Genomic DNA, 14,537 nt, shown 5'->3' with positions numbered 1-14,537 from the left:
CACGACCATGAGCACTGTGCTGACAGCACATCTTCATTTGTCTAATTACACATGCCCTCAGAACTCAGGCCACGAGGACAGCCCTCCAATCTGCAAACCCTGGCCACAAAGCTGCTCTCTGATGTAGCACTACTGCAGGCAAGCCCTGACTCAGCAGTGTTGCTCAGTGCTTAACGCTACTCCAAGACATGCTGGCAAGCAGCTCGTGATTAAGGAAGTGGAAACAACTGCCAAGTCAGACCTGATGGTGACACTTCCACTCCTGTCCCAAAGGATCCATAAATCATAACGAAGCGCAAGCCCAATTTATCAGAACACCTGTAGTTCACTGCTTCAAACGCAAGTGTCCTCCTTCCTCAGAAAGACCAGGGCCTCTGTTGTGGGGATTTTTGTTCATTTGGTTTGGGTTTGTGGTTGTTTGTTGGGTTTTTTTGAGAAAGGTCTCATGTGGCCCAGGCTGACCTTGAACTGAGGACTATGTACCTGAGGACTACTTTGAACCTGCTCCTGTCTCCTAAGTACTGGGCACACAAGGTGTGTGACACAATGCTCAACTGTCATTTTAGATTACTGAACTTCTGTTCTAGAAAAGAATTATCCCAGCCTAAGGGAGAGTAAAAGTCCTACAAAATTGCTTTTAACTCAGATGGACTCTCCGGCTGCAATGGGCTTTCACTGAAATTCCAAAGCATAAGGAATTAAATATGGACAGTCCTTGTCTTCTTAAAACGATTTATTTTTATTTTATGAGTGTTGTGCCTACATGTATAAATATGCACCACTTGCACGCCTGGTGCTGAGAGAAGCCAGAAGAAGGCGTCGGAGCTCTTGGAACTAGAGTTACAGGTGGCTGCTGGGTGGCCATTGCTGTACAGACTTTTTAGCTTAATGAAGTCCATGTAGGTGCTGGGAACCAAACCCAAGTAGGGGTCTCTGCAAAATAGCAAATACTCTTGCTGAGCCATCTCTCCAGCTCCAAACATGGAAACTCTGAATTTAAAGCAATGAAGATAGTTCATTTAAAAGTTCTAATGCAAAGTCATTAGTGACTTCACATAATAATCTTAGATGTGAGATGAAATTAGATATTCATGTTACTGAGAGGGAAAAGTTTACCTTAACAGCTTCGAGTTGTTTTGTATTTTCTCCAGTTGATCTATTTCTTTGGATAATCTAGCAATTTCTTCTTCCAGATGTTTTTGAGTAACATCAACTTGTTGACACAGTCGAGCAAAAGTGGTAGCCATTTCTCTAAAATAAAATTTAAAAAAAAGTATGTAGGTTTTCTAAAAAAACAAAAAAAAACCCAAAAAACCAAACCCCAATATATTAAAAAGAAAAACGTTTTGTTTCGTTTTTTTGAGACAGGGTTTCTTTACATAGTCCTGGCTGTCCTGGAACTCAGACCAGACTGGCCTTGAACTCCGAGATCCACCTGCCTCTGCCTCTGGAACGCTGGGACTCAAGGTGTGCACCACTATGCTCAGCTAAAGAGGAAAACGTCAATAGCTAAGCTGAGAGGCCAGCGTGGCCCCTGTAAACTTAGTGTGAATGCAGCTCCTTGACTTTGCCTCAAGGCACCACGCTCGCGAGCCTGGGCTACAGCTGCCGCAGGGCTGTGAACACAAATGAACTGCAACCGCAAAGGAGACAAAATGCTACACCTGCTAGAAGGAAAAAAGCAGCACCCTGCAGGATAGAGGTGCAGGGGAGGACTCCCCACGGGACTCAAAACTGAGAAGCCTCTACAGCAAAGGACACAGCTGAATGAAGAAACCCACAGAGAGTGGGGCAGAATTTTTGTCTGCTATAAATCTGACAGGATGAATACCAGAATTTAGAAAGAACTCAAAAACAGTCAAGAAAACAAACCACCCAAGTAAAAAATGGGCTTTAGATCTGAACATAGTCCTCAAAAGAAGAAAAATGGCTAAGAAGTATCTCAAAAAATATTCTACATCCTTAGCAATCAGAGACATGCAAATTAAAACTACTTGGAGGTTTCATCTTCCCTTAGTCAGACCACCTGAGATCAAGAAAATGACGGACAACAAATGCTGGTGAGGACGTGGTAAAAGAAAAGCCTCCTTCATTATTGGGATTGCAAACTGGTGCAGCCCCATGGAAATCAATGTGGAGAATTCTCCAAAGCTAACAGCAGATCTACCATGTGACCCAGCTGTCTCACTCCTCAGCAAATGTCCAAAGGACTCAACATCCTACTTCATACACACTTGCTCAGTTCATTGGCACTCTATTCACAATAGTGAGAAATGGAACACACAAATGTTCTTCAACTGATCAACAACTAGATAATGAAAATGTGGGACATATACTGCTCAGCTGTAAAGAAAAATGAAATCATGAACTTTTCAGGTAAATGGATGGAACTAAAAAAGATCATATTGAGTGAGGTAACCCAGACCTAGAAAGTTAAATACATGTTCTCTCTTATTTATGGATCCTGACACTGAATCCTTATCACACACACACGTATGTACGCATGCACCCAATTTAAGTAAAGTTTTACCACTTGGGATGGTAATATTTTCCACAAGAGCCAGAGTGTCTAACAAAAAACCCCAGTGCCATGCATAGCAAACCTCCCCTTGCGTTGCTAGGTAGGGGAATCCAAGCGAGTTCCCCAAACAACACAGGCTACTGGTGTTGCTCTTGGTTGCTTCCCAGAACTGGAGTGAAAGACTATTGCTGAAGACATCACACACTGGACAGACCTGGTGGAACTGCCTAGAACTGACTGACATTCAAGGAGCACAAGCTCTAATGCCATCTGAAGGAGCCACGCATGCAGGACACCTAGGGACAAGAGCAATCAATAGTCCTGCCAGGCTATAAAGCCACACAGTGACCCACTCCCCAAGATAACCCCAATGGTGTTATAGCTTAGGGGTGATCAAAGGCTGTCCAACTGGATTTAAGGCCCGCTCAATGGAAGAAAATTCATGTCTAGTACTGTAAACCTAGCCAATTACTGGTGGCTAGTGAGATCACGGACCCTAGAAGACTAAAAGAGAATATTGCTTTCCTAAACCAGTATAATTTCTAACTCCATTCTTAAAACTTACACTTACATCCACAGGCAAGTAAGTGTTGCTCTCAGACTCTCACCAAGGGAGCTTCTTTCTGTAGTAGATGGAGACTACTACTATTATAATTACTATTTCAGAGAACAATAGACTGCAGGGTGCCTGCCTTGAATGATCCATCTAGAATGCAACCTCCAAACCTAAGGCTCAGGGGGCCCTGGTGAAAAGGGTCCAGAGAACCAGGACATCTGCTGCAAGGCATGACATGGAAGCCGCACCCATGAAATGTCAACAACTGAATCACCTAAACAAGAGGTGCTTGGTGACAGTAAGTAGAGGATCTAGTAGGGATAGTAATCGATGCAGATGGGGGAGCTCACAGGGCTTCACCCCAGGATGAAGAGCTACAGGCAACTAATGGTTGCCAGGAGAGGGGTGAGATCACAGAACATACATATGAACAAACTAAAAGGACTCAGTAGAGTGTGTGTGTGTGTGATAATAAAGGAAAGATTTCATAAACTTGGGGGACATGGGAGGAGTTGGAGGGGGAGAGGCAGGGTAAAAATGATGTGAATACAGGATGCACACAGGACATTCTCAAGAAAATGACAGAATACAGACACACCAGGAGACACCGTCACAGGAGATGGGGATTTCCTCAGAAGCATAAGAAACTTGACTCTTCTCCTCTGCTCAACAAAAACAAAAGCTTTGGGGCAGCATCCTTTTGTGAGGTAAATCACTGAGCAATGTGGACTACCAGAAGCAAAGGCCACATTCAGTCTGAGTGCTAAGGACAGTGGCTCTAAAGAATGGTGTTTGTATTTTACCCAGGAGTATGGCTACTCAGTGTGCACTTCAGACATAATTATCTAATACTTCTCTCTGCAACTGTCTATACACTATCGTTTTCTTCATGCTACCAAATCCCACTATGACACATCAAGTATTTTTCATTCTGTTAACATTTTATTAAATACTGACATTTGCCTAATATGTCATAACTAATTATTTGTGGTTGCCTCCATTATAATGTAAAGGGAAGGCCAAATTATCTTCCAACTTTACATTTCCCATAATTCCTACAATTATGTTGGGTGATTTTTTTTTTTTTTTAAGGAAAGGGAGGCATGGAGCTATACCATTTATTTGTAAGACCTTCACTCAGGTCCAAGTATCTTCATCAGAGAAAGTATCTTCCATTACACAAATGAAATTACAAGAGTTCCAAAAGTATTTGGTGCATACGGCACGAACAAGTCTCCACCCACAGATCTCCTTGTTTTGACCGTGTATCTCAAACAGATTTACCTGTTAATTCCTGTCTTGACTAAACCATTCCATATACTACACCACTGCAAAGTGACTGGCTTTAGAGCTAAATGACGGATGACATCATTCCCAGAATTCCCAATTACCCAGACTATAATCTCTGCAAATTTATAGCCCTGTCCTAGAAGTCAAAAATCCCTCTAACATACACACTGTCCACACTTTCGTGGTTTTTTTTAAAGACTTGTTTGTTTGTTTATTATGCATAGAGTGTTCAACCTGCATGTATGCCTGCACACTAGAAGAGGGTATCAGATCCCACTATAGACGGTTGTGAAACACCCTGTGGGTGCTGGGAATTGAACTCGGGACCTCTGGAGGAGCAGCCAGAACTCTTAACCTCTGGGTCATCTCTCCAGCCCTCTTCATGTTCTTGAACACATTACCCTCCTCCTCAATCCACCTCTTGCACGTGTTCACACCTCGTGCCACCCGCTCCCATGAGCCCTCATTCAAGGCTGTTCTTCTTCAGGCTCTACCTGCTGAAGCACTCCCACTTCTCCCCCCTGCCCTTACAGGAAGGACAACATTCACTCTGCTTGTGTCCTTCTGTGCATGTTACCTCTCTAAGCTGAGATCCTCTGGGGCTATTTAACTCTGGCTCAAATGCATTTAAATATAGAACACTGCACTTTGGTTTAAAGAGAATTCAATAATTTTTGTTAATATTTAATTGCTATAAAAGCAGAAACTAGGGGTTAGGAGAGAGGGGTCTGTGGTTACGAATAGTTGTTGCTCTTGAAGAGGACCTGGGTTTGGTTCCTGGCACCCACATGGTGGCTCACAACTATCTGTAACTCCAGTTCCAGGGGATCTGATGCTCTCTTCTCATCTCCAAGGACACTAGGCACACATGTGGTGCAGAGACATATGTCTAAATATGGTCCAAGAATGAAATCATGTGAGAATTCTGAGTGCTTGTGAGAAAACCCCAAGAAAACAGGACGAGTCTTATGACCATAGTTTCTTAAAAAACATGGTTCTTGGAATGTGTTTTTGTGTCCCTCCTAGGTGTAGCAGATAGGATTGGGTTTACTTCAGACTATTCATTACAAGTGGCTGTTATTATTTGTTGTTTACATGTCTCTATGGAAAGACATGTTCTGCTGCATGAGGCTTGTCCACCACATGCACCTTGTCCTTGTGACTGGACACTTCACTCATGTGACTCTTCTTAACCTTCAGAGTATAAACTGTTTGATGCTCTGAATAAAGGTGGTTATTGCATGAGATTACAGTCTGCCTCCTTTATTGCCTCCATTCTCCCAGGTCCCACCACTTCTAGAGCAATAAACAGATGTATATGCAGGCATAACACTCAAACCCATAAAATAAATGTAAAAGACAAAGTTTTTTTTTTTTTTTTTTTTTTTTTGGTTTTTCAAGACAGGGTTTCTCTGTATAGCTTTGCACCTTTCCTGGAGCTCACTTGGTAGCCCAGGCTGGCCTCGAACTCAAAGAGATCCACCTGGCTCTGCCTCCCGAGTGCTAGGATTAAAGGCGTGCGCCACCAACACCCGGCTTAGACAAAGAATTTTAAATGGTGGGTATGGTAGCCTTTTCCTTTAATCCCAGCACTCTGGAAACAGAGACAGGAAGATCTCTGTGAGTTCAAGGTGAGCTTGACCTACAGAGTGAATTAAATATCAGCAAGAGCTACATCGTGAGATCTTAACAACAACTTAAAACAGGGAAAAAAAAAAAAGGAGAAATTGGATAGACCTAGACCTATAAGAAAATTGTCTTGAAATCTAAAAAGCAATACTGTTACACACTTCAAGTTTGGACTATGATAGTAAAAAGCACATTCTATTCATCATAAAATTATCAGGGCAAAGTGGACTCAGGAGGCTGAGGCAGGAGGACTGCCATGAGTTAGAGGCCAGCCTGGGCTCCAATAAGACCCTGTCTTAACAAAACAAAAACAAACAAACGAAAATCAGGAGTCTGTCCACTTAGTTGAGCCCACTTAATAAATGCTAAAAATTCAATCTTCATGATGAAGGAAGCATCCTAATAGGATCACACCTGAGCACAGCCCTGCTAAAGAACTAGTTGTTAAAGCTATCCTGCCTCTGAAGGGTTCTGTGCACCAACTTCCAAATGCTCAGACCTAATCACCAGGGCGTGAGGAGAGGAGTGCTGACAGGTGGGAGCAGAGGTGAGCCCTTGCTACCTCAGTGAGCCTCTGTGGAAGCTGCACCTTCCTACTTACTGCTGTACTTGGTGGCTGCAGTTTGCACTTGTGAAGCTCACAATCATCTGCAGCTTTTCGGTTGCATAGTTCACAAACTGCTGCTTAAATGCTCTCTCTTTAGCACGGGTGGTCCAGGTCAGCCTTTCATACAGATACAAAGCTCCATACATACTTAAGGAAACAGAGATGAGTTTCCAGCCCACTGTCTTCCAAATCTGCAAGATAAAGTCACAACTCATGATGAGAAGAAAACACACTGGGAAGGGACACACTGAAAGATACTGTGACTCCTGATTCATCTTTTAAAGACGCATATACCTTCCTCATAAGGAAATCGGATAGAAAAAATATAAACATCAAGATGGACTTTCACAGCTCTCCATAGTTGATAGGGTCAATCAAGCTCCCTGCTGCTCTTTATAAAGACTTTATTTTTATTTTTCATGTGTACAAGTGTTCTGCCTGCATACAGGAAATGTGTGCCAGGTGTGTATGTAGTGCCTGTGGAGGCCAGGAGATAGCATCAGAACCCCTGGGACTGGAGTTACAAATGGCTAAGCTGCCATGTGGGTGCTGGGAACCAAACAGGGGTCCTCTGGAAGAGAAGCACATCTTAACCATCTCTCCAACCCCAACTTGCTATTATCTCCACAAAAAGAAAATTATTTTAGGTTGAATGTTTTGAACATTACAACAGCACATGTATGCTGTTAAGCAAAAAACTGAACACGACTTACTAATAATCTTTAATACTCAAGACAGCTCCTACTGGAATTCAGAGACAGTCACAGGCCATCTTGTTTGGTGTCAAAGATCAAACCTAGCCCTCACCAAAGAAAGGCAAGCTCTCTACCAACTGGGATTACGAACCTTTCCCCATTGGGACTTTCTTGTTATGCCAATATATAAATACTACTAATTTGTGGGCTGTGGTGAGGATAGGTCATTTTATTAAAAGTCAGACAAGGATAGGAATGTAATTCAGTGGTACAGGGCCTACTTGGCATGTGCAAGGTTCTGGGCACTGACCTAAGGAAGGCAAACAAGGAGCAAACAGAAACCAACTGAACGGCTGGTAGGGATTCCATCCTAAAATTACAGGTAGGGGTGTAGGTAGGTAGGGGTATATGCATGCATTCATGTATGTTTAAAGATAAGTTACAGCTGTAAGATCTTAGTCACACCGGACGGTGGTGGTGCACGCCTTTAATCCTAGCACTCAGGAGGCAGAGCCTGGCGGATCTCTGTGAGTTCAAGGCCAGCCTGGGCTACAGAGCGAGATCCAGGGCAGGCACCAAAACTACAAGGAAACCCTGTCTCGAAAAACAAACAAACAAACAAACAATCTTAGTCACTACTTTTTTGTTGTTGTTGTTTGAGATAGGGTTTCTCTCTGTAGTCCTGGCTGTCCTGGAACTCACTCGGTAGACCAGGCTAGCCTCCCTAGTGCTAGGATTAAAAGGTGTATGCCACCATTCCCAGCTTTAGTCACTACTTACAACCTACAAATTTTCAGATGCTTGATAGTTCTTGAGACTAGGATGATAACTTTATTAAAAGTACTGTTTCTTACCACTCCCCCAACAACTATGATGCCCATGGAGGTTCTAGATGTGAGGGACGCCAATCCTGTGATCAAGGTGATCATGAGCTCTTCCTGGGCTGCATTATCTGGCGTTGCTGGATTAGAAGGAGCAGTGGGAGTTGAAGCTAGAGATCTAGGGAGCTGATGAATTTAGGAGAAACAAAACAAAATAGTTAAATTCATAAAGTTGTTTTTAAAAACTAAAGCAGACTATAGGAGAAAAGATTCCAAAACATGAGCAGAACACAAATCCATGAAGAAAATAAGAATGCACTAAGAGTTTTGTTTGTTTGTTTGGTTTTTTGGTGGTGGTGGGAGGGGTGTGACAGTATCTGACATGGTTACCTAGGCTAGCCTGAAACGCCAACTCCAACTCTTCCAGCTTCAGCTATTCAACTGCTGAGATTACAAACATGTACCTTCACGAGAACTAGTTTCTATGATGTGAACCAATGATAGAAAGAACAATAAATTTAATAGTAAATCAATAGGAATTAAAACTGGTTTTAGATTAACTTTTCTTATTTTTAATTATGTGTATGTGGTGTACCCCAAAGATAGAGGTTTTGGATCCCCTGGAAGTTACAGGCAATTGTGAGCTGCCTAAATGTGGGTGCTGAGAACTCTGAAAAAGCAGTAAGCACTCTTAACCACTGAGCCATCTCTCCAGCTAATTCCATCTCCCAGGAATCAAGACTATTTTTTTTAAAGAGTTGAAGATATAGCCAGGCGGTGGTGGCGCACACCTTTAATCCCAGCACTCGGGAGGCAGAGGTAGGCGGATCTCTGTGAGTTCGAGGCCAGCCTGGTATACAGAGCGAGACCCAGGAAAGGCGCAAAGTTACACAGAGAAATCCTGTTTCCAAAAAAAAAAAAAAAAGATAAAAAGAAAAAAAAAAGAGTTGAAGATATAGTATAGTAGTAAGACTGTGTACTTAGCACATGCAATGCCCTAGTTCAAACACACACACACACACAACACACACACACACACACACACACACATTAAATCAAAAGCATAATCATTAAAACAAGCAAAAAAGCCAGGTAAATTAAACTTGGAAATTAAAACCTGGGACCAGTAAGATGGCTCATAGGTAACAGTGCTCTAAGTCAAGTCTGACTGTCTAAGTTTGATCCTCAGAAGCCACGTGGTGGAGGAGAGAACCAACTATTCCAAGTTACCCTCTGACCTCCATATCATTGTGTCTGATCCTCTCCAAGACACTCAATCAAATCAAATCAATCAATATGATAAAGCATTTTGAAAATAAAAACCTTTTAGCTGGGTGTGGAAACTCATACCTGCAATTCTAGCATTCCAGAGATTGAGGCAGGAGGATTGCCATAACAAGGCCTCTCTGGCCTACACAGGCCAGTCTGAAGATCTTGTCACAAAACAAAATGAAAAAATAAAAATAAAAATAAAATCTACCACCACAACAAAACAACCTTTTAAATTTCAAAACACAAGATTAAAAGATAAGCCACACATTAGAAAATATATTTGGACATCACTTATCTGTATAGTAAATTTACATGCAGAAGAGAGAAAGAATCCCTTAAAACTTAATAGTGGCCAACTAGTACAACTAAAACATGAATAAAAATATTGCTCAAAAGAGGAACACACCCGGGCAGTGGTGGCACATGCCTTTAATCCTAGCGCCTGGGAGGCAGAGACAGGTGGATCTCTGGGGTCGAAGCTAGCCTGGTCTATAGAGTTACAGGACAACCAGGGCTACATAGAGAAACCCTGTCTCGAAAAAACAGAAAAAAAAAAAAATAGAAGAATTCCATTGCATATATAATCTACATTTTCTCTTTATTTTTGTAGGGCATATACTTTATTGAAAATTAAATATTCTTGAGACAGAACATCATACCTTCAATAAAGGCGCTTATGAACTTACACATAAAACTACATTTTTCTTAATAGTCTTTTGCTGTTGGACAACTGCTTTGGTCTCATAATAGCTATTGTGAATAGTGCTCCATAGTTGCTTTTGAAATGCTGTGAATGTACATGCATTCTGTTATGTGGCTGTGCATGTGTGCCCTCATGTGGATGTGTGCTTCACTTCTGGGGGTATTCAAGGTACTGCTAGGCCATGCAGTAACTTGAGGGGAACTTCCTTTTACTAGAATTCTCTCTTCTTCCTCCCTCCCTCCTTCCCTCTCTGCCTGGTGTGTGTGTGTGTGTGTGTGTGTGTGTGTGTGTGTGTGTGTGTGTGTGTGAGAGAGAGTGTGTGTGACCTTGAATGTATAATCTTCTTGCCTTTACCTTCCAAGTTCTGGGACTATAGGTGTGTGCCACCATGCCCTGCTATTTTAGGTGTGTAGACAATGTCTTACTTTGTAGCCCAGGCTGGCCTCAGACTTAATGACCCTCCTGAGCATTGGGATCACAAGTGAGCATCACACCTGGCATTTATGTTTATTTTTCTGAGACTTTGACAAGTTATTTTCCAAAGTGGTCGCATCACTTTCATTCTGCCAGCCAGCACTGTGAAGGCTCTAGTTTTCTAGGTGTGGTTTGCACACTTGTTACTGTCCATCTTATCCTGGTGAGTGTGAACTGATATCTCACGGTATGTTTGATTTACACTTCTCTAATGACTGACTGAACACTTTTCATATGCTTATTAAATAAACCCTTTGTGTTCTTCTTTGGGGGCGGGGGTTGAGACAAGGTTTCTCCTTGTAGCCCCGGCTGTCCTGTAACTCACTCTGTTGACCAGTCTGGCCTCAAACTCACAGAGATCCGCTTGTCTCTGCCTCCCGAGTGCTGGGATTACAGGCATGCGCCACCAACACTGGGCTTGCAATAGAATTCTTGCATCACAAAGAATGAAGTTATGTCATTTGCAGGAAAACGATACAACTGGAGAGAACCATATTACATGAGTAAATCATATGAGAAAGACAAGTACTGGATGTCTGGTCTCATTTGTGGGTCCTGCACAGGACAGGCACACACATCATGCATATACTGGGGATATACGGAGAAGCACACTTGTTTAGGAACAAAGGGGGCCAATGGGAGGGGCAGAATGTGAGGGAACAGAGTGGGCAGTGGAGTACTGAAGGAGGTAAGTAAGAGGCCCAGGAACCTTTAAGTGGGTATAAATTCATGGGGAGGTGCATATAGAAAACCATCTTAAAACTGCTCAGTGGAGCCCACTTAAGTCTAAAACAGCAGCCTCGCTCTCACTGTCCCCCACTGACGTGCGACATCATTACTTCTGCAGGTTTCTTGGGTAATGACTTTCTTGCTCAGCCAGCTACCACACTATGGGCCAACGGGTGATAGAGAAATAAAACGTGTTCTACTTGTTCTAGAAGTACTCTGCCACCTGGAGTGAAGTGCTACAATACTGATACTTGGAAGCTAACCCTTGAAAACATCCTATGTGAGCTATGCCCAGGCACCTGAGACGTTGTCCGGAAGGCAAATCCAAATTGACAAAACTGACTTGTGGTGAACCCAGATGTGAATGACGACCTGCTGCTATAAATGGGCAGGAGGAATCTTTGGAGAACAAAAATGTTCTTTTTTTTTTGTTTTTGTTTTTTCAAGACAGGGTTTCTCTGTGTAGTTTTGCGCCTTTCCTGGAGCTCACTTGGTAGCCCAGGCTGGCCTCGAACTCACAGAGATCCGCCTGGCTCTGCCTCCCGAGTGCTGGGATTAAAGGTGTGCGCCACCACTGCCCGGCAAATGTACTGTTTTTTTATAAACAACTTTATTTTTAATTATGTGTGTATGGGGAGGATATGTACAGGTGTCTACAAAGGCCAGAAGATGGTATTAGATCCCCTGGGGCTGGAGTTACAGAGAGTTGTGAACTATCCAGTGTGGGTGCTGGAAACCAAACAGCCCCAACAGAAATAATTTAAGACTAGATTATGGTGATGTTTTTATTTATTTTTATGTTTACTATTTACATGCACATGTATGTCTGTGTGAATGCATGGCAGGTATGTGCAGGTGCCTTTAGAGACCAGAAGAGATCATCAGATCCCCTGGAGCTGGAGTTACGGGTTATAAAACACCCAAGGTGGGTGCTGAGAAGATACTCAGGTCCTCCGCCAGAGCAAGTGCTTTTAACTGCTGGGCCATCTTTCTAGCCTCTGGGATGGTTTTTAGTTCATAAATCTCCTCAAAATTATAGAATTAACAAAATTTAAAGCTTATTCTAATTTATGTGAAGCCTGGAACCAAATTTAAGAATATACAAGTTTCTTGGTCCATAAAGATGGCACTGAGGGTCAAGGCACTTCCTGCAAAGCCTGAGGATCTGAGTTCAATCCCAGAAGCCACATGGTAGAAGCAGAAAACTGACTCCTACATGTTGTCTTCTGACCTTCAGCTGTGACACATACATGTCCACAAACATGCACATACATACAAACAAACATGCACACATACACAAATAAGTAAACAGAAAAGACTCAAAATTGAATGTAGAACCATTTACATCATTCATAGTATTAATAGGCAAACAAAACCCAACTCAGAAGATGCTTGCTGAGACAGACATGAGCTCATAAATAGGCAGGTTCGAGTAAGGCAGCTTATTAGAGAAATCTGCATGAGCTGCATAAGAGCACCAGCTGGTAGAATCAAGATGCTCACCTGAAAGATGGGTTCTGAGAGCCCAAGCAGCACCCTCTGTGCATTTGTGGAGCCGAGGAATCGATGCACAAGGGAGGACCAGCCCAGGGAAAATCGAAACACAATGTCCTCTTGAAAATCGGAACACAACTTGTGGCAATTGAGATCATAGCTGAGATCAAACTTTTTGCAAGGAATTAGTGTATGAAGTTTATTCTGTATACCAGCTGGAAGTAATGGCTTCAAGTTTTCTGGAAGAAGGATGACATTTATTTTAACAAACAGTAGTACATGCTTTATTTTCCAGGCGATGGACCCAAATGAGAACAGCCCTTTATCAAAGAAGAGGGGAGAGAGGAAGAGGAAAAGAAGGGATGGAGGGAGGAAGGGAGGGAAACAGGCTACACATGGCTCTGTAGATTGAACATTACCGATAATTTCTTGTTGAGATTGAAGCATGGAAGCATTGACTTCATTGGTGCACCGATCAGCCAAATTTCTTCCCATACCATCTTCTATGTGCTTATTTAATTCCTGTCAATAATGATTGCAAACGTCCATGTTGTTTTTTCCATAGGAAGTAGGTAGATTTTATAAAGACTGATGAAATGAACTTGTGGGTGAGTGCTGGCAACTGAACCTAGAGCTTCCCAGTTGCTAAGCACATGCCTGACCACTGAGCTCCATGCCCAGTCCCTCTGCAATCTGACGTGCTGTGACAGTTTGCATTTATTACCAGAGCATGGGAGCTGTCAAAGTCATCTGTGCAGTGACTGCCAAGAAGGCAGTGAGATGGCCGAGCCACTAAACAGACAACGATAGCAGAGAGCAGGAAAGCAGCCCCAGAACAAATGGTTCACCAACTTTAACTTACACTCTTATACACTTTCAGCACACTGGGGGTAGGATGAAACTCAGAACAAAACTCATCAACCAAAACAGACAGTCGACAAATTTCATCTGTCATTGCACAAGAAACCTGAAAACATTAAAAAAACTCAGAGTTAAAAATTAAAGTAATCCATAAAAATAAAGAAAGAGTACCAGCTGCTCAGAATATCCAATGAGGGACATATACTCATCCAAGGTGAGAGACAGGCAGCATTTAGTACTAACACACACTGCTGCTTCCAGACACTGTGACCAGAGCTCCTGTTACCTTGTTTGCCACCTCCTCTGTGACCTCCTTGATTTTCTTCTTAACATCCAGTGTTAAGAGGTTCATCTGGTTTCGGATAAAGTCCAGTCTATCAATTTGGTCTTCCCTCTCTTCCATTGAATAAACCCTATTTTATTATGAAGAGTGATCAATATTTGGGGCATGTTAAAGTCCTAAAGCAATTAATTAAGCAAGGTTATTCATTTATATCTGGAACCATTAATTAACATGACACGAGAAAAAAAGAAATCTTGTATTCAAAGTCTGAAAGGACTACAGTTGCATTTCACTTGGCAAGTCCTTCATTGTGGATGGCTTAATATAAATGACCTTGACTCTCCTGAATTACCTGCATCCTAACAAAAGCATAAGGATTCTAAGTCTCCACATGAGAATAAATAGGAACTCAATGCGATTCAGTTAATAAACAAGTGCAGCAAACAGTACAGTGGGAAGCCAAAAGCTCCTTCTGTTAGCTGTGCACTCTATAAACGAGATGGTGTGGCCCCAAAGCCCAGACTATCCACTATCGAACTCCCTGCATCAGGGAATGTCTGTGGACCCCTGAATGACAGGAAAACCAGCATTACTTTTCAGGA

General features: G+C 42.5%; 1 protein-coding gene across 4 annotated transcripts in view; it reads right to left on the bottom strand.

The window, feature by feature from the left end:
- Mfn1 (mitofusin 1) overlaps positions 1-14,537 on the bottom strand; it is a 45,742-nt gene that overhangs the window by 2,592 nt on the left and 28,613 nt on the right. For all 4 annotated transcript variants that reach the window (XM_028872652.2, XM_037206533.1, XM_028872653.2 and 1 more), the window contains 7 exons: positions 13,939-14,065; positions 13,654-13,758; positions 13,211-13,313; positions 12,801-13,030; positions 8,153-8,305; positions 6,598-6,794; positions 1,117-1,251 (listed from right to left, as the gene is read on the bottom strand). In XM_028872652.2, the coding sequence (XP_028728485.1) occupies positions 1,117-1,251; positions 6,598-6,794; positions 8,153-8,305; positions 12,801-13,030; positions 13,211-13,313; positions 13,654-13,758; positions 13,939-14,065 (1,050 nt within the window). The remainder of the gene's footprint in view (positions 1-1,116; positions 1,252-6,597; positions 6,795-8,152; positions 8,306-12,800; positions 13,031-13,210; positions 13,314-13,653; positions 13,759-13,938; positions 14,066-14,537) is intronic.

This window comes from Peromyscus leucopus, chromosome 6, assembly GCF_004664715.2.
Source record: "Peromyscus leucopus breed LL Stock chromosome 6, UCI_PerLeu_2.1, whole genome shotgun sequence".
NCBI lineage: Eukaryota > Metazoa > Chordata > Mammalia > Rodentia > Cricetidae > Peromyscus > Peromyscus leucopus.
This window is presented reverse-complemented; position numbering and strand designations above follow the sequence as displayed.